Source organism: Suncus etruscus, chromosome 17 (assembly GCF_024139225.1).
Source record: "Suncus etruscus isolate mSunEtr1 chromosome 17, mSunEtr1.pri.cur, whole genome shotgun sequence".
In the NCBI taxonomy this organism is placed as follows: Eukaryota; Metazoa; Chordata; class Mammalia; order Eulipotyphla; family Soricidae; genus Suncus; species Suncus etruscus.
In genome coordinates, this window is record NC_064864.1 from 61,761,493 (window position 1) to 61,787,683 (window position 26,191).

The 26,191-nt window shown below is 35.8% G+C and overlaps 1 protein-coding gene across 2 annotated transcripts in view; it reads left to right on the forward strand.

Moving 5' to 3' along the window:
- ATRNL1 (attractin like 1) overlaps nucleotides 1–26,191 on the forward strand; it is a 733,758-nt gene that overhangs the window by 284,585 nt on the left and 422,982 nt on the right. For both annotated transcript variants that reach the window (XM_049764403.1, XM_049764404.1), the window contains exon 25: nucleotides 6,720–6,781. In XM_049764403.1, the coding sequence (XP_049620360.1) occupies nucleotides 6,720–6,781 (62 nt within the window). The remainder of the gene's footprint in view (nucleotides 1–6,719; nucleotides 6,782–26,191) is intronic.

Below are 26,191 nucleotides of genomic sequence, written 5' to 3' on the forward strand. Positions count from 1 at the left end.
GTACTGTGTAATGCCAAGGAGGTTGTATTTCTAGCTGAAAATACTATGAAAGAGATAGGAACATTTAAATAAGAGGACAAAGGATGTTTAAGAGGAAAGTTCCAAAACCCTGTTCAGTTTCAGAAAGAGCATTTTATCAGTGGGTGAAGAGGAGCAGAGGGTAACAAAAGGAAACCAGTGAAGTTTTCCTATTAAAACAGAAGTGGGGGCACACCTGAAGTACTCAGAGTTTGCTCTGGCTCTGTACTCAGGAATTACTCCTGTGGGCTTCGAGGCTATATAGGGTGTTGGGGATCGAACATGGGTCAGCTATGCTCATGGCAAAAACCCTGCCCACTGTACTATTGCTCTGACCCAGAACCAAAGTTCTGCATGCTATGACTTATTTGCTTGCTATGTAAAGATTTAAGTACATTAAGTGGTTATAAACAACGTTCAGAGATTTATCAGATTAATTTGTGTAAATTGGCTGGAGTGTATTTTATCCTCCCCATTTTAGTTTGTTTTTTAAATATATGTTTTTTTGATTAAGCCTTATGTTTTAAAATTTTACTTACTAGAAATGATACACCTTATTACATAAATAAGTCATGTGCTAATTTTCTATAAGAAACATATGCTAATCTGGACTAGATGATCATGGTTGAGTTTATACAACACTCATAATTTAACCCTTGGCTTGCTTGCAGTTATTTCAGAAAGGAGTAAATAAAGCCTAATGAAATACAGATTGCTTGCTGAAACACAGCCTGCTTGTCTGTGGGATGTGGCGAGGTTCTTTCCATTCAAAAACTGCTTCTTGCCAGCATTTTGAAGGACTAATTGAGTGATTTGAAGAAATTCAACTTTTCTGTTTACTAGATGAACTGGATCATATTAGCAAATCTCTTTATATTTTCATTTTTTGTCTTTCTCAAATATGTCATCGTTTATGACATGCTAACATTTTCTATAAACATAAAATTTGTCCTTCATGATAACAACTTTTTTCTTCATTCAAATTTTTGATCTTTTATTGTTCTTAACCTACATTTCTATCCAGATTCTACTAAAGAAACTTATCTTCATCAAGTTGTAAAAATTCAAATGTTGATTTTTATTTTTTATTATTTTTATTTTTAAGTTTTGTTTTCTTGGCTATACTCAGCAATGCTCAGTTGGTTAATCCTGTATCTCCACTCTGAAATTACTCTTGGCATTGCTGGGAGACCATATTGGGTGTCCAAGATGAAAGCCATATCAGCTGCTAGCAAGGCAAGTGCCCTAACAACTAAGCTATCTCCAGTCTTCCAATTTTTTTTTTAGTTAGGTGAAAATATGGTATATTTGACATTTGGTTTTAGATTTTAGTATAAATTTCTAAATTTGATATGATTTTGCATTTAAGCCCAAGTAGAAAAATACTTTATACTCATTTTAGTTTCAATATAAGGAAGCTATAAAAGTAGTTTCAGTTTTATAGAATGGTGCCTTTACAGGAGATATAAGCATTCCTAAAAATTTGCCAGTGTTTATCTCTTTTTTATTTATTTTTATTTTATTTTTTATTTATTTTATTTTTTTTTTGGCAACACCCAGTGACACTCATGGGTTACTCCTGGCTATGCACTCAGAAATTACTCCTGGCTTGGGTGGCCACATAGGATGCCAAGGGATCGAACCAAAGTCTGTCCTAGGTCAGCTGCTTGCAAAGCAAACACCCAACTACTGTGCCATCGCTCCAGCCCCAGTATTTATCTCTTGAATTGGATTGAGTTTTCTTGGGTAACTTGAATAAAATCATTATGGAAAATGGAACTGCATATTTATGCCAGATAAGATTTCAGAACTCAATATGACTTGAAGCTTTTCGTGGGAAAGAACACAGAAGTAAACTGGAACATACCAGTGATCTGTAAAAGGACATTTGTAGTCATGCAGAAGCCAATGTAAATCTTTCTAATGAGACAATTATAGATTTGGGGTCAGAAGTGCCACATCACCTCTCGAGACTCACTCTTGCAGAAAAGGGAAAGTTTAAGATGTTGTTATTGATTTGTTTCACTGTTTTCTAAGTTCACTTGGTTAAATAAACAGTCTCATATGGCTGACCTCATTTGTTATATCATAGGCTTAAAAATGTTTTGGTTAATGTATCATATTTTGGACTGTAAGACAGATGTAATTTCACTCACATTGGAAGTTCCTAGAAATCAACGCTGTTAAAAATGTTCACAGCTGGAATCAAGAAAGAGCTGGAAGACTACAAATTGGGAAATGATTTCTGCTGTTTGTGTTTTCATATTTTTTAATATTGTAACTAAAATGGTAAGAATTAAAAACCTATAAGACTTTTTATGTAAAATAAAACAAATTATGTTGTTTAGTGTGTTGAGGGTGAGGTTTGGGGGCAACATCTGGTGGTGCTTAAGGAACCATCTGAGGTGTTAGGACAGGACTTGGTGTTAGCCATGTGCAAAGGAAGCACCTTAACCCATATTATCTATCTGGCCTGAAGTAAAATATTTTAATACATTAATTTTTCATAGTTTTTTTTAGCTCTATCAGTTGTATGTGGAGAGGTAAAATTTATTAATTGATGCTAGTAGTTATGATTAATGTATATTTATGAATTCAAACTAGTTTTGAAAAATTTCTCAGAATAACATATTATTAATAATAGTTAATATCATTGTTATTAATAGATTTCTGTAAATGCCCTTTAGAAATATACATGAAGCCCTAAAACTCTACTGCTAAATTTTACTTTTAAGTGTATGTATTTATAGAGAAATCTTTATTAATGGTTTACTATGTATTAAGCACCAAATCCTATTCTAGGGGCAGGAATGATAGTACAGCAAGTAGGTAGTTTACCTTGCATATCTCCCACCCAGGTTCAATTCCTGACATCCTTTATGGTCCCTTGAGCCAGCCAGGAGAAAATCATGACTGCAGAGAGAAGAATCATTCCTGATTAGCAAGAAAGTTGAGTGTGGCTCCAAAGCAAAATCAAATTTTATTCTAGGTATGGGGATAGGACAGGGAATAATATTAACACAAACATTATTCTCAAGGTCTAGAACTGAAAATTTTGTTATTATAATGATAATTCGTTGTCATTTTTCCCTTACTTTATCACTGCCACCAAGAACCTCCCAACTGATCTATTCAAGAACCTGACTTGGTACTCAGAATGTTGCAGATGCTCACTGAAAGATGTGATGAAAGAATAATTTGTCACTGCATAAGTGAGAAATTCTATTGCTATTAGTGCCCACTTGGCTATACTGAGCAGCTACCACACCATTATATTTTGTATTACTGTGACATTGAATTAGGTGATTTTATAAAATAATAAAGTTGAATTTATACCTATTGACTTCACTATGTAAGTCTGTTTTAATACAAGTTCTGGGGGTTCAAAACTTAAGTTAATTACTTATATACTTGATACTGTTTATTTTTGTATTGTAATACATTTCTCCTGTTTCCTGTATTTTTTAACAATAAGCTTTCTTCCTGTCATAATTTGCAATTTCATTAGTTCTGATTTCAAAATACTCATCCTTTAAAATTATCCAGTTCCTAATTTCTGTATACAGAATTATCTTCCCATGGAAATAATTGGTCATTGATAAACTTGATAGTCACCTGGGGGGGTGACTATTATTTGTATCTTTTCTGTTTAATGGAGGACACCAAGACCAAACAGTCATATGAACATCGAGTAGAAATAAAAAATGATCAGACTTAAACACCAAATTCAAAGCCAACTACAACAGAATCAATACCCAATCTACAACAAGCTAGACACAGAAAAGACCACTTATACTTGCCTGGGGTGCAAAGGAGGTACCATATGGGATTCATGATGGGAACTGGGGTGGAGGGAGGACAACATTAGTGGTGGAAATGCCCCTGATTCAATGTCACTATGACCTAAAATACTACTGTGAATGATTTGTATTCCACTTTGGTCAAAATAAAAATTATTAATAAAAAAGATGCTTTTTCTCCCTAAAAATATTTCTCTTTGCCAGACTCAGCATGCTCAAGGGTGATTCCTGAATCTGTACTCAGGGATCATTCCTGGCAGCTTTGGGGGAACAATTTCATGACAGGCATCAAACCTGGTTTGGCTTTGTGCAAGACAAGTGCCCTACCCAATGTACTATTCCTCCAGCCCAATCTCTAGTTTGTTTTAAGCCACACTCGGTGATGCTCAGGGGCTACTCTGGCTTTTCACTTAGAATTTATTCCTAACAGGGCTCAGGAATCATATGGAATACCGGAAACTGAACTCGGGTTGGCTGCATGAAAGGCAAGCCCCCTCCTTGCTGTATTGTCACTTCAAGCCCCAACCTTGGAAATCTTTTTAGATAATTTTCTCTATAACCAATAGTACAACATTTTCTCAGTTTCGTTATTATTATTATTATTATTATTTATTTTATTTATTTTTCTTTTTGGTTTTTGGGCCACAATAGGTGACTCTCGGGGGTTACTCCTGGCTATGAGCTCAGAAATTGCCTCTGGCTTGGGGAACTGTATAGGATGCCAGGGATCAAACCCAGATCTGTCCTGAGTCAGCCGTGTGCAAGACAAATGTCCTACCACTGCTCTGCTATTGCTCTGGCCCCCATATTCCCAGTTTCTTTATAGGTGCTTTATACTTCTTTAAATTCCTAGAGGCATTTTGGATATTGTTGCTATATTTAAGTATTTGCTCATATGTTATCAATTTAACTATCTTCACCAGATTGTAAAGAAGTTCGGACCTTCTTTTTTTCCTTCATCTCTGAAACCAAGGAGGAGAGCCTCTAGAATAACTCTGCTCATAGTCGGCATAGTTGATTTCTACCCCATTTTATTACTTTTCTCTTCCTCAAACAAAACCACATAACTTGAACTATCTAGTCCCGCCTCCCAATTAGAGGGGGCAGTAATGAAGGTACCAAGACCAAACAGTTATAAGACCACTAAGTAATAAACTAGACACAGAGGGGACCACACATTCTAGCAGCCCCGGGGGGCAGGGGAGAGTGGAAGATATGGGAGGCAGGATGGGAGCGGATGTGGGAGGAGGACAATTCGGTGGTGGGAACTCCCCTGATTCAATGTAAATATGTACCTGGAATATTACTGTGAACGATATGTAAGTCACTATGATTAAAATGAAAATTATATTATTAAAAATTAAAAAAAAGAAGTTCGGATATATCTTATTTTAGAATGCCATTTAGGTTTCTTGGTGTTGCCATTTTCTTGCATTGAAACGTGAACAACTATAGCACTCATCTTAGTTTCTTTTCACTTGTGCATTAGATGATTTTCTGCTTTTTTGCCAAAACCTAAAAGAATTGCTACATATATTTTTGATTTTTTTAGATGTGTAAAATCAGAGGGAACTATTATGCCAGTTCATCTATTATTTTTGTAGAAGTATACACTCTATTACATGTTCTGAAAGATTTTTATAACTTTATTTTAAAGAAAGATCAACTATTTAATGATTTAGATTTAGCTTTGTGAAGCAAAAATTGTTGATTGTCTTCATATGTGATATACTATCAGTTTATTAATTTATTTTATACTTTTGATATGACATCTATTGTGGCAGAAACTTTATTTCTATTTAATGAATTTCTCTAACATGAGTTTGGTGCTTTTATTTATTATCCACATATGGGACATCTAAGACACTAAAAAGTTAATGGTATTTCAAATAAATTTACCTAAGAGAAGTGTTGGGTTTCACATTAAGATATTCTCTATTTAGGGGCTGGATTGATAACACAACAGGTAGGGCAAAGCCTTGCATGCAGCTGACTCAGGTTCGATTTTGAGCATCCCTTTGGGTCTCCCAAGCCTGCCAGCAGTGATTTCTAAGCTCAGAGAAGGAGTAACCCCTGAGTGCTGCTGGATGTGGTGACAAAACATAAATAAGACAAAAAATTATCTATTCAGATACTTCACTAATAATCTCTATAGTTCTTTAATTATAAAGGTATTACAGTGTGATTTCTAGCAGATTCATAGGAATGAAGAAAAATTAAACTTGACAGGTTATACATCTTAAACTTAATTTCTTATTGTATGAAGTTCTAAATTGAGGTCACAATTTATGCTTTGAATAGTTTATAATATTTAGATGCATACAACTTCCTAGAGAACACTAGATTGGGTGAAAATTTGGGGGAAGCTTACATAAAATTTCTAATGATAATAACCCAAATGTAATCATTATCAGATAAAGAGTATTTCCATGTCTAGTAAGCACACTTATTATTTATTGGGACTTAATATGAAACTCTTACCACACATTCTTTCTTAAAATTAATTATTTTTATTCCTTAGCATAAAATGTACTATGATTTATAATACTGTTTATTATACTTTTAAAATAAATGTTGTTTCAATACCACAACCATCACCAGAGTGCCCATTTTGTTCTACAAATATCCCAAGGCCCTGCCCAGCCTCCTCTATCATATGTTCTTAATTTTACAATATTATTTTCAACCACTTTTATGGTATAGTTGTACAGTGATCACGGCAGCTGAATATATTGAGCATCCCAGATGAGGTTTTAATTTTAGCATGTGCGATGAACTATATGATGATCTAAATGTACAGATGATTATATATATTACAAATACCTTGATTCTTTGCCACAGGTATTAGAGAAAAATGGAAATGCACTATGTTTAAGACACTCTTTTACTTTGATTTTTCAGATTGCATTTTCACAACATAATACAATCATGGATCTTGTGCAGTTTTTTGTCACCTTCTTCAGGTAATATGCTTTTCCAGATTATAAATTTATTAAGTCTATATTATGTGTATATTATTCTGTGAGGTCATTTTAATTATTTAATCGTAAGATCAATAGTGTGCCTTGAATGGCTTTGTGTGCTTACATACTTGCGTCAGAGCAGGGGAAGTGTCCTTGAAAGTTACTTGTGCTGAATTAGCTTGCTCTTCGACTACATTATGGACAGTATTTAGTGGGTTTGGTGAAACATAACTCTGCATTCCACTGTCACATGAGTAATTAAAGGCTGTTTTTATTAATGAAATTAATGTTCAATCACCATGTTGGTTCTGCACATTTCCTAGTAGTAAAACAATTCAATTCTTTCTAATGTAATTTTCATAAGTGTGCAGCAATGTTATTAAATCTGTATAGGATGTTAGAATGTACATATTTTTCATTCTCAAGAAACTTACCCTCCAGAAGCGCTAATATGGTATGGAATAGGGCTTTATTTCCTATAGTTTAATTAATACAATATTATATCTAGGTTGATAAAAAAGAATCCTGCATTTACACAGTTTTGGGAAATACTTTATATGTTCTTTTTAATTAACATATAAGTTGCTTTTTGAGTTTTGAATATGCAGATGTGCAATTTCTCTCTCTTTATTTTTGTTTGTTTGTTTGTTTGTTTTGGTTTTTGGATCACACCCGGCAGTGCTCAGGTGTTACTCCTGACTCTATGCTCAGAAATCACTCCTGGCAGGCTCGGGAGACATATGTGATGCCGGGATTTGAACCACCATCCTTCTGCATCTAAGGCAAACGCCTTACCGCTGTCCTATCTCTCCGGCCCCACAATTTCTCTTTCTAAAACAGAATAGAGGTTATATTATTTCTCAAAATGTGAAATCTCTTCTAGGCAAACATCTCTTTGTTTCCTTGGGCTATTAATACCCTTCACATCAGAAGAAGCAGCTAAATTGAGTGACTGTACTATGTCATTTTACGTCAACTGGATTGAAAAGAATATTTCTATCAACACGATTCTAATATGTAAACCTTCTGCTAGTCTGTTAGTACCTTTGTGGAATTTAGGCAAATGCAGCTCTTTTTTTTTCTGACTGACATAGTCCCACTCCTATCATAGTGCTTTAAAGCAGTGAATTAGAAATTTTGCTCTCTACTTTCCTCATTGACTGGACTGCTTTGTACAAACCAGTCCTTAGAGATGATGTGCAAGACATTTTCCTAAATACTTGAGTAATCATTTTTGTACACACTCAGAGAATTCCTAATATGTTCTCTGTTGGGATTAGCCAACATTTTCTGTAAAGGGCCACAATGTAGATATGTCAGAATTTGTGTCCTATGCATCTCTATTGCATCTGCTCAACTCAGCTGTTGTATTGCTCTAGGAGCCATGGTCAGTCTGGAACTAAATGAGAGTTTAAGTTTAGTAAACCTTTATGATCAAAACAGCTGGAGGACTGGGTTCTGTCTGTGGACAGAATTTGTTCAACCCTTAGTCTTTAATGACAGGAAATACACCATCTCTGGAGACAGTATTTTCTATCTTAAAATAACTAACTGTATGTATAATTGTCTCCCTTTAGTATTTACTTCACTTTATTCATATGGTCCATACTTAACAAATCTAATCCCTCATACCCAATGATATTACTTAAGCTTCTAAACCACTGATAGCATTTCAGTTTCTAAGTTCTTTTCTCCAATTTATACATGCATCTGCTTCCCTTTTCAAAACCTTTGCCATGTTGATCACTTTACAAACAATCCTATGTTCCTAAAATCATTGTAATTCACAGAGCTTAATGTTATGCATATAACATTGAATATTCATGCATACTTTAAATTTTCAATTAAAATAAAATTTGAGGGGCTTGAGCTATTGTATAGGGTGTTTGTCTTACACCCATCCAACCACTCTCTCCCAAGGCCTCTAAGTGTGATCTCTGAGTGCAGTGCCAAAATTAAGTTCTGAGCACCACTGGGAGTGACCTAGAAAATAAAATAAATAAAATTTGAGGGGGCTGGAGAAATAGTACAAGAGTTAAGGTGCTTACCTTGCATGCGTTCAACCTCAGTTTAGTCCCTACCATGGCATATGGGCTTCCACACACTGTCAGGACTCATTCCTGAATAAAACAGAACTGGGAGTAATCCCTGAGCACTGCTGAGTGTGTCCCAGCTCTCCTACATAATAAGTTAAAGTAAAATGATTAAAAAACCCTGAAATTAGAGAAAATATCATGAATATGCTACATATTTTCTGTTTTGTATTTACTGACTATTCTAAATCAATCTTAAGGTTATGAATTAGGTTATAGCCTGTTTTTTAGAAGGTATTAATTAAATCAAGTGAGCATTGTTTACTATCAAAATAAAACATTTTTGATGCAGGATAGTGTGGGTGGATATAGACTGGAAAATGGAGTGCTGTGTAAAAATTCACCAAATGGAATGTTATGTAAATGATTTAAATGTTTAGTATTTTTTTTAAAGTTCTGAATTTGCATATTTAAGATCATACCTCTTTCAGGAAGTGAAAGAAAGCTGGTACTAATGTGCTTCATGTCTTAGAGATGATCCTATTTATTATGTTGTCATCATGGACAAAGTGAACCCAGTGAAAGAAAATATTCTAATCATTTAGTGCAATAAAATTTATTCTATGGGGTTTTTGTCATTTAAATTTATCCCGTAGAGAAATGTAAATTAAATAGTTTTAAATTGTTTCCTTGTTAAGATAAATCATGTATAGAATATTTTGAAGTAACTGGTTTTTGTGTTGTGTGTGTATGTGTGTGTGTGTGTTTGTGTGTGTGTTTAATGGCACTGCTGCTAAATTTTCAAATGGGTCTTTAAATAGATCACTTATGGATGTCAATCATGCCACTATTACTGCTGTTTCTGTTTCATTCTTAATGTTGTTGTAGAATTGTTTTATTTATTGATGTTTCAATGATTTACAAAAATATAGACATTTTTTTCAGTTGCTATAGTCTTTCCATTTTACACCCACATCAAAGTGTTCATATCCATACATACATAGGACTCTGACATATTTGTCAGCCTGTCTGTCCCTTGTTGACTTCAGTTCTGTCATCAGATTTTAAAGGGGCTTCTTTTTTATTGGAAATGTTTTGTCCCTTGCTATGTTCCTTTGTATGCATGAGATCATCTGGTGTTGGTCTTTCTCCTTCTAGTTCACATAACACGATCATCTCCAGTTCCATTTTTGTCCTGGCAAAAAGCAAAATCTTATCTTTTCTTACAACTAGGTAGTATTACATTGCATATGTATGATCGATCTATCTTCCTTTTCCACCACCTGGGGATTTGAACCAGGTTTCAGTGACCAAATTGTCTACTAGGAAAGCACTTTTCGTTTGTACTATCTTTTCAGCCATTCTGCATCTATTAATCTCTTGTTAGGCATTGTTTTGCATTGTTGGCATTTTTTTGCATTGTTTCTAGATCTTGGCTATTGTGAGTAGCACTGTCATGAATTTAGGTGTGCATATATAATACATACATATATATGGCTTTTCAAATATATTTTTGTATTGTTGAAAGAAATACCAAGAAATAGAAATGCTAGTTCACATAAAAGATCTATTTTTAAGTTTTTGAGAAACCTTAAAACAGTTTTCTCTACAAGCTAAACCAGTTTGAAATCCCACCCACAATCCTTCTGCAGGAAATGCCCACCAGCATGGGTTTTTGTTGACTTCTCTGATACAGACCAGCCATTCTCACTAGTACGAGCCACTATTGCAATTGCTGACCTACTCTTGGGAGAGCAAGGGAAATGGGTCAGCTTTTCAGTTTAACTGTGGTTCTTTTGAAGCAAGTTACGTCACAAACTTGGTGTTGTATTTCACTCCCTAGTCAGGAGAAGGAGGATCATTATAGACATGGCCCAACTTGATCTTAGCTTTCTTTGCTCTTCTGCAGGTCATCCTTCCCTTCCTCCCTCCCACCCTTCCTCCATTCCTCTCTCCTTCCCTCCCCCAGTTGTAAATATGCCCTATTCCTTGGAAGCTCAGCAGAGCATTACATGTCTTTTAGTCCATATGTACCTTCTGAACCTTGTATCCAACCCCACTTGAGCAATGAATATGCCTACATTGAATTTCTCTTACACTCCCCTGATTCATGTTTACTACCTGCTAGTTTTTTCTTGCCTCCCTGTTATGTATCTAATCCATTTCCTTTCCTAAATTATGATGGATTTAGCCCTGATTTGATCATAGTTATCAGTGTGACAACCAGAAGAGGAGGTAGTGGTAGCTTGTTCTGGGTGTTGGTTGTCTGGCTGATGATATAATCTAGTAAGGAGCTGTAAAGCCAGGGGCAGCTATCTAGGTACTTGGTCCCAGATAGTCCTAGCCCTTGTCTCAAGTTGCCCCATCTTTGGCCTTCCCCTTTTACAAAATAACTTATGAAGGAACTTCTTTGACTGAATATTCTGCCAATTCTGGGGCCTTCATCTCCAACCACTGACACATCAGCCTACTCTTCATCCATATTGGCTCTTCCACTGTTTAATGTAGTGGTATGTATCATCCAGTGCTAAGGACAAGACCCTCTAACTCTTTCATATGGCCAGTGATACTTATGAATGTTCATTCAGTCTCTCAATATCCCTCTGTAAGTACAATGTCACACAGTAATGACCCAACTCAGCTTTTTTGGGGGGAAGATTTTTATTTTTTAGCTCCCACTAGGTATAAAACTATGTTTTCTTCCCCAGGACGCTTTCACAAGTCAACACCAGTAAGCCCTTAATTCATTCTGTCCCAAAATGTGTTATCCCTAAAATGTGGAGGGTATCCTTGTTTAGCCTGCCACACAGTGCTAAGATCTTATGTTACCTTTCCTAATGTCCCTGCCTAACCTCCCCTGGGAAGCAGATGGGATCAGACAACATAAAAGAATTGGCATGGGGCTGGACACATTTTAAAGAAAACTTCTGCTAGGGAAAATTAAGGGAGAAGACGAAAGATCTTTTGGACAAGGCATCTATCCACCCTCTGCAAAACAGATGAGCAGGAATGGGAACTGGATTAAAAGAGTGAGTCTGAGGGGAAGTTCTTGGAAAGAACTGTAATGAGACCAGTGGTCATGCACAGGGGACTTCCCACATACCCCTGAATGAGGCATCTGTGTCATTTCCACACTCACTGTTTTGCTGAGAACAGCTCTTGGGAAATAACTGCATAAAAAATCAGTGGTTAATGTTTCCAAGCACAGGAGCTGGAGTCACTTACCAACTGTGTGATCTGGAGCTCAGACTCTGGCTTGTTTTCAAAAATTAAAAGAAAAATTTGTTTTAAAAAATTAAAACTGACTAAGAATACTGACTAAAATTTCGTCAGTATTCTTGATCTCTTTAGGTAAACAACATTGGGTTTTGTGGATTTCTCTTTTTTTTTTTAAAGAAAGTTTTTACTGACCTATTTGCTTTGCTTTAATCATTACTATTTTTTCCTCCTAATTTAATTCTCTTGTTATAAATTTTTATTGTCTTTTGGTTTTGAGGGCACACCCGGCTGTGCTCAGGGGTGGGATTATTGTTGGCTCTGCACTCAAGAATTACTCCTGGTGGTCTCAGGGATGCTATAGGATGCTAGGGGTCGAATCCAGGTTGGCTGTGTGCAAGGCAAGTGTTTTACCCATTGTACTAATGTCTTTAATTGAAGTTGTGAAGTTAAGTTGTTGATTTGAGATTTGTTTTTGTTCTTTTTTTTTCTGAATTTAAGCATTATAGCTCTGTTTTCTCCTGTTGCTTATTTTCTTTACACCCCACAGACTTTGTTTTGTTGTGTTTTTACTTTGATCTGTTCTTAAAAACTGTAAAGTTCCTTATGATTTCTTCTTTGAGGTAGGCCAACATTTACTATTTAAGAGGTATTTTATTTAATTTACAAAAATTATGCAATTTCTAGCTTTTCACTGTTACTGATTTGCAACTTGATCCTGCTGTGGCCAGATACTTTTCGTGGTACACTTTTTTGTATCAAAATATTTTTCAATGTTTTTCTAGTTCACAATAGTAGTAGGCATGATTTTATAGGCACAGCATTCCTTCGCCAGTCTCTCTACCAGTGTTTCTAATCCCTTCTTCACTGGCCCACACTCCATTTCTCCTCCACGATTTTAAAAATAGATTCAAACTTAATTCATGACCTTTTAAAATATCCTGGACATTAATATGTACTTGAGAAGAACATGCTTTCTGCTGTTGTGAGGAGAGGATTCTAGACATTTGTTGGTTTCAGTACTCAACTTGCTTATTTTTCTCTGGTGATTCATCTAATAGTAAAGATGGAATTAACTAATTATTTTAATCATTTTTAAACTTCTTTGACTCCCTATGAGTACTTAAAAAACTTTTTAAATTTGGTTTTGGGCCACATCTGAGGTGGCTACATGCTCGTGGAGCTCAGGGCTTAATCATGGCTCTGTGGTCAGAAATCACTCCTTGGAAAGTATGGGGTGTTGCGATTGAACCTGGGCCAGTCATGTGCAGGTTAAGTGCCTTAACTGCTATATTCTCTCTTCAAAACCCTCATCAATATTTTTATGCTATGAAATTTTTATATAAACATAGATGTGGTATTTAGAAGAAGTTTCCCTTATATAAAACATCTGTGTTTTATAGACGTCATATAAAACATCTGTTTTATATAAACTAAATGTATTGTTGGAAATTTCTCTTATTCTTATTTTTTTTAATTCAACATTTTCTGGATTTATCTGGAGGTAAACACACCTGGCAATACTAAGGAATCAGTCCAGGCAATGCTTGGAGGACCATACTTTCCCAGGAATTGGTCATGTGAAAGTCTAATGCCTTAACTCCTGTACTATTGCTCCAACCCCCAAATTTAAATATTTTTCTTGCTCCACAATAAATCAATTTCCTTGCATAGAAACATTTGAATATTACATACTTTTTAATAACCTGTGAATATATGACTTTTAAGTAACATTTTAGTGACTTTTCTTTTAATATGTATCATACTTTTAAAGATTCATTTTCAAGTATTTCATATTTCTCTCCTTATTTATTCTAAATTTTGCTTGTATTTTTTCTCTAGCAATTTAGAAGTTATAGATTTGATATTTTCTTTGGTTGTTATCCTTAAATTTAAAAGATATGAACTCTAATTTATAAAGGTTACTCAATGTGTTAGTTTGAAGTGTTATATATTGAAATATTAGTACTTGGAGCCAGAGTGATAGTACAGTGGGTAGGGTACTCACCTTGCACGGAGACAGCCAGTTTTAATTCCCAGACCCCATAAGAATCCCTGAACTTGGCCAGGAGTGATTTCTGATACTGGTGATGCGATTGGTGTTGGGAAAATTGTACATTGTTCACTTACCACGAATAACAATATAAATTACTCTATCTCAATCAAAAAATTTACATATGTAGCATTAGGTAAGACTATCACCCTGTCAAATATTTATGTATTTTTTTGGTTTTTTTTTGGGGGGGGGGTACACCCGTTTGATGCTCAGGGGTTACTCCTGGCTAAGGGCTCAGAAATTGCCCCTGGCTTGGGGGAACCATATGGGAAGCCGGGGGATCGAACCACGGTCCTTCCTTGGCTAGTGCTTGCAAGGCAGACATCTTACCTCTAGCGCCACCTCAATGGCCCCCAAATATTTATTTTTTATGTTGATAATAGTTAAGGTATAGTATCCAGTTTGGGGAAGCCTTCCCTGCTATTCTTGAGAGGTCTGGTGTCATTTCTGTAACACTTGTCTTGGTTCCATGGGCCTGAAAGTTTGATACTTGGGTCAAGTGGCCATGGTAGTGCTTGGGGGCTCATATGGTGAAGCTTATTATCAGAGTGCTTCTGAGGATTGATCTTGGCCTTCTTCATATAAGGCGTGATTCTCCATTTCTTTGAGCTACTCCCTTGTCCTTCTTGGCAATTTAAATAGTTTAAGACTATCATCACCATATTCTGCATTGGCCTTCAAGATGTTATTTATACAATTGTAATTTTGGGTCATTTTTTTCTCCAATTTCCCATCTCCCAACCCTTATTGTCTTCATCCTACTTCCTGTTTTTATAAATTTAGGTTTTTAGATTCAACATATAATATAGACTTTGTATAGTATTTTTGTCTTTTCCTGTGTACCTCACATAGCACGCTGCCCTTCAGGTCCATCTTTATTGTTATTGAAGGAACTCCATGTTTCTTACAGTTGAATAATATTCTCTTGTGTATAGAAAGCATCCTTTTGATTCATATTCTCATTCACTGTGACTTACAGGTTGTTTACATATCTTGACACTCTTGAATAAAGCTACAATGACCATGAAGACATAGATATCTTATTGAGATACTGATGTCAGTTCCTTTGACATACACCTAGAAATGTGTTTTCTGAACCAGATTTTTGGCTCCATTTTTAATGTATTTGAGGTGTCATCATCATGTTTCAGTTATAGATGTACTAAAGAAATGTCACACCAGTATTGTATGACTTTTCTTTTCTGTACTTAATTGCCAACAATTTTTTATTTTACTTCTTTTATTTTACCCCCTCTCTGCCAATATTTTTTTTACTTAAAAAAAAAAAGACTCGGGCCCGGAGAGATAGCACAGCAGCGTTTGCCTTGCAAGCAGCCGAACCAGGACCAAAGGTGGTTGGTTCGAATCCCGGTGTCCCATATGGTCCCCTGTGCCTGCTCTGAGCAGACAGCCAGGAGTAACTCCTGAGCGCAGCTGGGTGTGGCCCAAAAACCAAAAAAAAAAAAAAAAAAAAGACTCAGACCACCAGGCATGAGGTGGTATCTTTGTGTGTTTTTTTTTTTAAGATTTTCTTTTTTTTTTTTTTTTTTTTTTTTTTTGTGGTTTTTGGGTCACACCCGGCAGTGCTCAGGGGTTATTCCTGGCTCCAGGCTCAGAAATTGCTCCTGGCAGGCACGGGAGGACCATATATGGGACGCCGGGATTCAAACCGATGACCTCCTGCATGAGAGGCAAACGCCTTACCTCCATGCTATCTCTCCGGCCCCTTTTTTTAAGATTTTCAAAAATTACTTTAAATTTAAACACTGTGTTTTACAAGACTGTTCATAATACAGTTACAAGTTTATTCCCCTGCAGTTACAGAGTTGTTCATGATTAAGTTTTCATCTTACAATGTACAATACCCTTCACTAGTGCACATTTCCTTCCACCATTGACCCCACTTTATGCATTTCCCTAATGGCCAATGTTGTTGAGCATTTTTTTTGGTAAAATTGTATTCATTTATATTTGTTCTTTAGAATAATTTACATTCACATCCTTTATTACTTTGTGACTGAAGGGAGGGATCTTGCAAGCTGTGCACAGGCAGTGAGTCCCCGTCCTCCCCCTCCACTTTCCTGTGTTTCTTTCCAGACCACTGATTCAGCACTGGATCCTAAGGACATGATGCTGTTCAGATCCAGTGGGGATGGGGGCTACCTTAGCCACCCTGGACCACATGTAGCTGGTTCATGGGGACCATTTTATGGCAGGGAACAAATCAGGATCAGCACATGTACCTCCTTATCTCTGGATTCCTTTTAATTTTAATCTTTGTGCAATCACTTTGTGATTTAGATACTTATATTTTTGGATATCATTTCCCTGAGTGCTATTAAAATGCAACATACAAATCTTTTCTAAGCAATACTAATGTGATATTAATGTGATAAGTCTGGATTATCCTTTGAGTTATATTAGAGCAGAGGAAAATTAGGAACTTATAGCTTTATATGTCATTGTCTAAACTCTTACTTAGTTCTATTTTCTAGTTTTATTTTTAAAAATAAATCTATTTATTTATTAAGGTAAATTTTATTTATTATAGGATTTACCCATTTAAAGGGCACATTCAAGGATCATCACAATTTTATTGTATTTTAATTATCCCATAAAGAAGACATATACTGTTTGCAGTTACTTTCCATTTCCTCACTACACTCCAAGTTTTACACAATTGCTTCTGAACTTCCTGTTATAATGTTGACTGCTCTCCAGGTTTATATATCTAGATATCAGTATATACTTTTTATTACTAGCATCTTTTATGAGCACTATGTTTATAATATGTATCCACAGTTTAGTTTGTTCCAGCACTTTATTTATTTTAATTGATGAATAATATTTCAGTCCATATATGGATGCAACATAGCTTAGTTTTCTTTTATAAATTTATAATATTTATTTTTCCTTCCAACTTGGTGCTGTAGGGGGATCTTTTGCCAGAAATCAGGGTCAAACCTGGGCCTCCTACATGCAATGTGTGAACTCCAAATACTGTTGAACTGTTTGACCCCATGGAAATGCACTTTTTTTATTTCTCTTGAGTATATTTCTAGGAGTGGCATTGTAGATTCATTTGGTAGTTCTAGGTTAATGCTATGAGAAACTAGCAAGCTATTTTCCAAGGAAGATGCAACATTTTATATTCTCCCTGGGAATATATGAGGGCTCCAGTTTCTTCATGTTCTCAATAATGCAACTTATCAGTATCTTATTGATTATATCTATTGTAGTGGTGGAAAGTGTAAAAGATAATGATAATTTGGCTTCTTTAGAATTAAAGTTCAAAGTAAGGAAATTTGAATAATAGAAGAAACAAATGATAAGTCAGGAGTTAAAAAGTTGTAATATAAGAGCAATTCAAAAAGGATTCTATTGAAGTGAGTTCATGCATAAGAAGAATAATCAAGATTTGGAAAAAAATAAATGTAGCTTCATATTATACACTTGATGGAGATATTTCAAAAAGGAAAGAAGAGATAACTCCCTAGAGGGAGCGAAGGCATTCTAAATCTTCAGTAACAGAATGACTTCAGCAAAGTGACTTTACCCAGAAAGAGTATTTGGTAAACATATATATTTTTAAATCATGCAAGGACAAGGAGTTCTGGAGAAGGATGAAAAATAAGCAGAAATTCTCCTTTTTAAAAATGAGATTATGATAATGGATATGGTAATGGAAATGAGGCCTGGAGAAATGTATTTAGCTAAGTAGCAACCATAAAAGACATCACATTATATGAGAGGTTTATTCGGGAATTATCTCCAAGAAAACAGATATTTAGAGTTCAGCTTCTCTTTTAAATAAAAATAACAAATGTTCCACAAGTAAGTGATTGTGCAAAGTTTGTTGCAATTTAGTTAACCCAATGCTTCACATCCAATTTATCCAAGTAGAGTTTGTTTGGCATGAACATCCTATTTTACTTATTTTTAGTAGGTAGGGTTCCTTTGTATTACTACAGTACCATTTGTTTCTGCTATTTCTTATTTAGAGAAATCAATTGTTAATCTTTTGGCAATTATGAATAATGCTTACATGAATGATATACCCATTTGTATAGATTTTGTGCAAATAGAAGTTTTCATTTCTCTTGGGTAGATACTTAGACAGGATTGCTGAATCATGTGGTAAATATATGTTTATCTTGATAGCAAATGTCATTGTTTTTGAGATTGACAGCAATTTTTTTGCATTATATCAGCAATACATAGAAGTTTCACTTGCCCCACATTTTTATTGCTTAGTCTTGCCTATACTATTAATTTTAGAGAGTCTAAAAGGTATATGATAAGTATCACTAGTATTTTAGTGTTTTTTAACCTGATGACTAATAACTTTGAATATCATTCCATGTACTTATTATCCTAGAGAAATCAACAATAGATTTTTACTTTTATATAATCCAATTTTTTTCTTTCTTTAATTACATTTTGAGATCATATCTAAGGACTGCTCAACTTAAGGCCATACAGATTTTTTTTAGGAATTTTACTTTCTATGTGTTTCTCTAAATATATGATTCATTTTCAACTTATTTTTGCTTATTATTGAGATATAGGTCAAGATCTTTTTTATTTTGTATGGGTATATATTCATTGCAGCTTTATTTGCCAAAATGTTAATTTAAATGTCTTTTCAAGCTTGTCAAAAGTCATGTCAAATCATTAAATAAACATACATCTCTTTATCCCAATCATAATATCTGATTTCATCTATTAAATGGAGATCAAATTTCTGGGCCACTGTTGGATAATTCTGAGAGTGAGTGAGAGAAGGCATATCAGAGAAATAGGGTGTTTGCTATTGTTTTCACATGAGTGAAATCAACCTTCCTGTACATGTAACCTCCTGCTAAATTCCTCTGCTTTTGGCCCATGATGTAGAAAAAGAACTATTTTTTAAATTAAATTTCTTTATTTTAAACATTATGTTTTACGGAGTTGTTTACAATACAGTTATTTCTGGCTGTAAGATGACAAAGAGCTATTAATCCAAAACAAAGGCATTTCCCCATGTGCCCTTTTCCCTTAAATTTCTCCTTTGATATGTGAAAGCCTACTTGGATAGGTACTTTTGTCTCTCTCTCAACCTTTCCCCTCCTGATGAATCAGAAATGGCTTAATAAAGAAAGAGGAGTTCTAACTTGGCACATTTAGAGACATACCATTAAGCATTAAGCCACTGACTCCATGATTTTTTCCTGACTGGATTGGTTTATTAATTCTTCGTGGCTACCCTACCTGATTCTTCAGACCCATTTTTTCAAGGGAGGAAATAAACGTGTGGGGGTGTTCTCACAAAACTTGGGGTTTATTTTAAACTGGCATTCAGTATTCCCTCCACCCTGGACATCAGTTTCCCAAACTTCCAAAGCCTACCCCTTGGCAGGTATGAATAACTTACTTATTATTTGTGGTTTTCTATTGGGAAAAAAAGAAATAAAAATGATGAGGGTGTTACTTATGTGCCCACATGGTTCATGCATTTGAGGCTCTGTGATACGGGGCTAATGAGCTCATATGGCAACAGCAATGATTCATAGGGCCCCTCCGAAGGTTCCCATTATGATAAACTGTGAGGCGATATATATTTCTATGACTTCCCAGATAGTTTGGTTTCCCTTTCAGGAGTTACATGAGTCTCTGGTGTTGGCCACTCATGCAGACATGGCAGAAGACTCTAGTTTGTAGGTATGGCTATCAGAGACCACCTGAAGTACAGAGGTACAGGGACAGGCATTCAGCCTGGTTCCGAAGGCCACTGGAAAAGGAGCTCTTAACTTAAGAGAGACTGGAGTTTGTTCCCTTATTATCCCCCCTGCCCTCTTTTCTTTCCTTTTTTCATTCATTTAATTCTAACTAGTTACCCTGGCACCAGCATCATTTTCTTTTTTCTTTTTTTGGCTTTTTTTTTTTGTTTGTTTGTTTTTTTGGGTCACACCCGGCGGTGCTCAGGGGTTACTCCTGGCTGTCTGCTCAGAAATAGCTCCTGGCAGGCACGGGGGACCATATGGGACACCGGGATTCGAACCAACCACCTTTGGTCCTGGATCGGCTGCTTGCAAGGCAAACACCGCTGTGCTATCTCTCTGGGCACACCAGCATCATTTTCTACTAGTTGCTAGGAAACTGCAAAAAACTCAAACTCTTTGGGAGAAGAATTTTCCTCGATGTGTGACAGAACTTGGCTTTGAAGGCTGAGAGCATCTTGCATCTTCACCAGTTTTCAGTCCTACCAGCACCCTTGGAGTTATGTAGAGTGTAGGTGAACATTTTCTGGCCAGAGTATGACAAAATAAAGCTGAAGCAAAACTATTATGTAGGTTTCCAAGCTGTATATGTGTAGTGGTATAATTTTATACCTCTTCAAGATGTGTTATTACATTCTTTTGTTTTCTTTACCAAGTCAAGTACTGTATCAACATTTACCACTCTAATAAAAACTTTGATTAGAACGAGGTCAATTTTAGCTGTACATATGGTGAAAAAGGAGCATTTGACTACGTAGAAATTCCAAAAGGAAAGAAAAAGTGAAATGACTAATAGATAGCATAGAAGTTTTTCATTACCTTAGAACAGGTGGTCAACAACAATTAAACAATAGTCCAAAGGTAATAAAATGTGGGGCTAAGTAGATAGTATAGTGAGTAGGGTACTTGCTTTGTAAGCAGTGGACCCAGCTTTGATCCTCAGCAACTCATATCAGTCCTATCTGGATGATCTTTAAGCTGAGCCAGGAACAAACCAAGTATCACTTTGTGTGGCCTCAAAGCAAAAAAAAAGTTACACACACATATATGCATACATAAAGATACATATATAAATATATATCATTTTGCTATATGTAGCAAAAAATGAGAGGTCATATCATATATTTATCACAGTGCATTGACAAGATTCAGCAGGGTTTTTTGGTTGTATGTGTGTGTGTGTGTGTGTGTGTGTGTGTGTGTGTGTGTGTGTGTGTGTGTGTGTTTCCACACCAGGCAGGGCTCAGTGGTTACTCCTGGCTTTGTACTTAGAGATTACTCCTGGCTGGCTTGGGGGACCATATAAGATGCCAGAGATTGAACCTGGGTCAGCCACATGCAAAGCAAATGCCCTACTCTCTGTGCTCTCACTTTGGCCCCAAGATTCAACATTCTTTATGGACACTCCACAAAATGGATATGGAAGTATGTGCCACAACATAATATCAGACGTACTTTATAAACCAACAGCCAATATTATTCCCACTGACTAAATTCTGGAAACTCCATCTAAGAGTAACAACATAAAAGGATGTTCACGGTCACCACTATAGACACAACAGGTTATAACAGGAGTAATTACAAATGGAAAAATCTGTAAAATGTAAGATCTATACAAGGATACAGAGTAAGAAATAGGAAATGAGACCATCACTATATGATACTATATGATGTATGATATTATATGATACTATGCATATAAATGTCCCCAAAACTCCAGTCAAATTTTACTGAAAATAATGAATGAATACATCCTTTAGTTAACTTTTTACCAGTGCCAATGTAAGTGAAATAACATTTTATATTAATATACACTTTATTACATTCAAGTCATTGTTTTTGTTTGCTTTTTACAGTTTAGTTCAGGTGAAAAGATCCCATAAATGTTAGGAAGATATTTTTGTTTGTTTGTTTTGTTTTTTGTTTTTTGTTTTTTGTTTTTTTGAGCCACACCCGGTGGTGCTCAGGGGTTACTCCTGGCTGTCTGCTCAGAAATAGCTCCTGGCAGCACAGGGGACCATATGGGACACCGGGATTCGAACCAACCACCTTTGATCCTGGATCGGCTGCTTGCAAGGTTCAGGCCACTGTGCTATCTCTCTGGGCTTGTAGGAAGATATTTTTAAAAAAATCTTTGAAAGACATTTTTCTGAATAGTCATTACTGGAATGTAAATTCCTTTAAAAATAATGTTCTGTAAATCAGCAACACCATTCCTTAATCTGTAATAAATTTAAATGAAATAATAGTTTAATATATCTAAACCATGTTTTGAAATGTGTTTAGCTCTGATTTTTTATGAGCTGTTAGCTTCAAATTGCTATAAAATGCTGATTATATTTTGTCCTTTTTTGCACTTGGCTTCTAGATTACCACTGGAGTCTATGGCTTGGTTTCTAAAAACCTGTTTTACAACATAACCTTAAACTACTTTGTGTTCCTTTTATTGAATTATTTTTAATATTCCCTACATGAGAATACTTAACAAGTGCCATGTTTTCTCACATAAAGATTTTTTCCTATAATGAGCATTTTATGAAGGTTAAAATTAAATTACTGAAATTATTGAAACACCTCTCCCTAAGTTCCTTTGCTTTCATTTATTATCCTCACAGCTCTTGACTTGCTTTTATATATTCCTTTTCTTTTCTTTTTTTTTCCCCTAATGCCTTTGCTAGAAATGTCTGAAGAGGCTTTAAAACTGCTTGGATTTCTGGTGTTATGATAAAGCTGACTTTGGAAAAAGAAGACCCAAATATCCCCCATATCTCTCTCTCTTTCTCTCTCTCTCTCTCTCTCTCTCTCACCCCCACACACAATTTCTCTGTATATAAGGAGCAGTAAAAGTGACTGCAAAAGAACGATATTGAAAATAAAATCATAAAAGTGCTTTTCCACTGAAAACTGAGCCATAACACTGGATTAAATGTTGCTTAATACTGCCCACTGGTCTTTGACTTAATGCATGAGGCCAAGGAGACTTGGAGCCAACCAACCCAGCAGTCTCAGTTCTTTCATATAATAAAATTTTATTTTGCACAAACACTCCAGTGCGGGAGGAGGCTGAAGGAAGTCAGGCAGGAAGAGGGCCACTTTCTATTGAAGAGTTCAGGTGCTGGATATGCTCTTACCCTTCAGCCTGCCATGGCCTTGGAGACTTCTGTTTGCCGAGTCGAGTCTTCACTTTTTTGTTTCGTTTTTGTTTTTGTTTTTTGGTCCCACCCTGAAGCACTCAGGGGTTACTCCTGGCTCTGCCCTCAGAAATCGCTCCTGGCAGGCTCAGGGGACCATATGGGATGTCAGGATTCGAACTGGGTCTGTCCTGTATTGGCCACTTGCAAGGCAAACGCCTTGCCGCTGTGCTATCGCTCCAGCCCCGAGTCTTCACTTTGTAAATATGATGAATCCACTTATCAAATATTTTAGGATAGTTGCTTGTCTTCTAATGGAGTATTCTTAATAAATTGAATTTTCATTTTATGTCATTTTGATTTCTGTTTTTGTATTTGGGACATATATGACAATGCTCCAGGCATACTCTTGGTATTGTGGTTGGGGATCACTCCTGGTGGAGTGTGTGGGACCATATGGGTAGCTGGGGATTGGGCCCAAGTTAACTGCATGTAAGGCAATAAACTCACTGTTTATTTTTTTGTTTCCATCACCTCTTGCATTTACTTGTTTGTTAATGTAGTGTTGTTGTGTCATTCCCCCCCGCCCTTCATTGCTCAGGACTTACTTCTAGCAGGGCTTTAGGAATCATCTGGAGTGCTGAGTATCGAACTCTAGGACTGCAGTGGTGGGCAAGGCAAATTACCTAATTTGCATTATCACTCTGGCCCCTTTATGTAGATTTTAAAAAAAATATTTTGAGAGCATTTTTTGGGTATCTCAAGTGATGTTTAAAAATCCTGGGGATATTTTTAGGCAACTTGCAGCCAAGTGTTTGGGCACTGTGGTGTTGGAGATTGCCCGGGCCATCTCATTGTTGCCAAAGGGAGTCTGGTATTTCACCCAGGTTATCCTGGGAATCACTCAGTGACTTCTCTATGCAAGGTAGATGCTTTAACCCTTGTACTCTTATCTCCAGCCCCAAACTCTTAATTCATTGCAGTGTGATCCATAGAAAAGTTAAAACTTTATAAAGTACTATGTTGATAGGTTAATAACGCCAAGTAAGTAACTTTCCAATCCAAACAAATGATAGTTTCAGGTCAATTGAATCAGTTTCATTCATTTGCACAAGTTTCATGCCCATGACTATATGCCAATAACTGAAATTAATTTAGTGAGTTCTTTTTTTTTTTTTTTGGTTTTTGGGCCACACCCGTTTGACGCTCAGGGGTTACTCCTGGCTATGTGCTCAGAAATCACCCCTGGCATGGGGGGACCATATGGGACGCCAGGGGATTGAACCGCGGTCCTTCCTTGGCTAGCGCTTGCAAGGCAGACACACCTTACCTCCAGCGCCACCTACCCGGCCCCAATTTAGTGAGTTCTTGATAGTCATTGGACATAACCAATGCTATTAGAGTGATTTTTTTTAAACTTTGATTCTCCAGCTTACTTCATAATAATGTAATGTCTTCAATGTTCATTTAATACAATTGATTATAGAAAGCACTTGTGGCAAACTACTGAAATATCTATCATTTTTAAGGTGAACATTTGACAATTACAATTTTCTTATATGTACCTTCTGCACTATTGTAAAATTAACTTTTTTTTTTACTTGTCATAGAATTTAGGTTAGAAAGCATTTAAATTCTTTTTTTAAAAGATTGTTGCATGGCCACACCAGTCGGTAGCTCAACACGCATGCTCAGTCTATGCTCTACCGCTTTACTATATTTCTGGTCCCTAAATTATTTTGTAAACTCTTTAAAATAGTGTTATTATAACATTATACATGCTATAATAGTGCATGTAAATATATAAATATGTATACAGATTACATATTTTGACAAAGTTTATTCCTGTTCTTCTGTCTACATTGGTCCATTTTATCCCAAGTTATTTCTGTCCTTCATCATAGTTTTTTATTGTGATGAAATTCTTTTTTATCAACAGATTTTTAATTGAATCACAATGAGATATGGTTACAAAGTTGTTTATGATGTGTTTCAGTCACACAATGTTCCAAAACTTCACCAGTTCCATCCCATCACCAATGCACATTTTCCATCATCTTTATTCTCTGTCTTTCTCTGTCTCTCTCTCTCTGTCTCTCTTAAATCACACATAAAAGCATTCATACTTTGTCTTTCTCTCAGATTTAGTTCACTACTTTGGATACCTTCCACTTCTGTGCATGGTGCATATGGCAAGATTTCACCTATTTTTTAAAATTGCTAAATTTTATAGTGTGGTTTTATGTATATTGTATGTATAAATATATGTATATAACATATATTCATTTGTCAGTTAGTGGGCACTTAGATTGCTTTTAGTTCCTGGCTATTATAAATAATGCTGTCATCAGCATGGAAAATATATATCTCTTTGGCTTTCACAAGATGAGGGCATTTCCTTTTGATTTGCATTTCTTAACAACAAAAGGTAAGACCATATTTTTATGTGCTTATTAGCCATTCATCTCTTTTTTATAGGGCTATTATATAGATCTACCTTTCTTTTTTTAAATTTTTGGGCCATACCTAGCAATATTTAGCACTTACTCCTGGTTCTGCACTGAGTGATTGATTACTCCTGGTAGTGCTAGGGGGTGAGGAAACATATGGGATTTTGGGGATCAAATCTGGGTCAACCACATGCATCCTATCCACTATATTATACCTCTGGCCCCCTTTCTGCCTGTTTTTAAATGGTCTTCTTTGTTTTGTTGTTAAATTTCATACGTTCTTGTATATTTTGCTTAATAATTCTTTGTTAGCTATTGTTCATATAGCCTTTCCTGTTCAGTAGAACCTTTTCAATATGATATTTTCCTCTGTTGGTTGAAGGTTTTTAGTGTTAGGTAGTCACATTGCCTTCAATTTTTGTGACACTGGTCTCACGTTCACTACAGACTTCTAATACTAATATTAAGAACTATATTGTGGTAAAGGATATTCTTTGTTGGATGTTTGTGAATCCACAAATAGTTCCCAGAATGAGAAATTGATTCCCATCCCCTTGTCCCCTTTTGGGGGGAAATCTTGGTAATATTTATCCGCAGCAAATAATCCAGACAGACAGGAGAGTTAAGGGTTAAAAGGTGGGTTAGGAGAATCCTTTGTCAGCCTGCTGCTAGTTCCAAAACACCAGCCAGCCAACTCTGACAAAAGACCTCCCAAAGCCAGGAAACTAAGCTATTTATTTGGCTCTCAACAGCGCCCCCACCTGG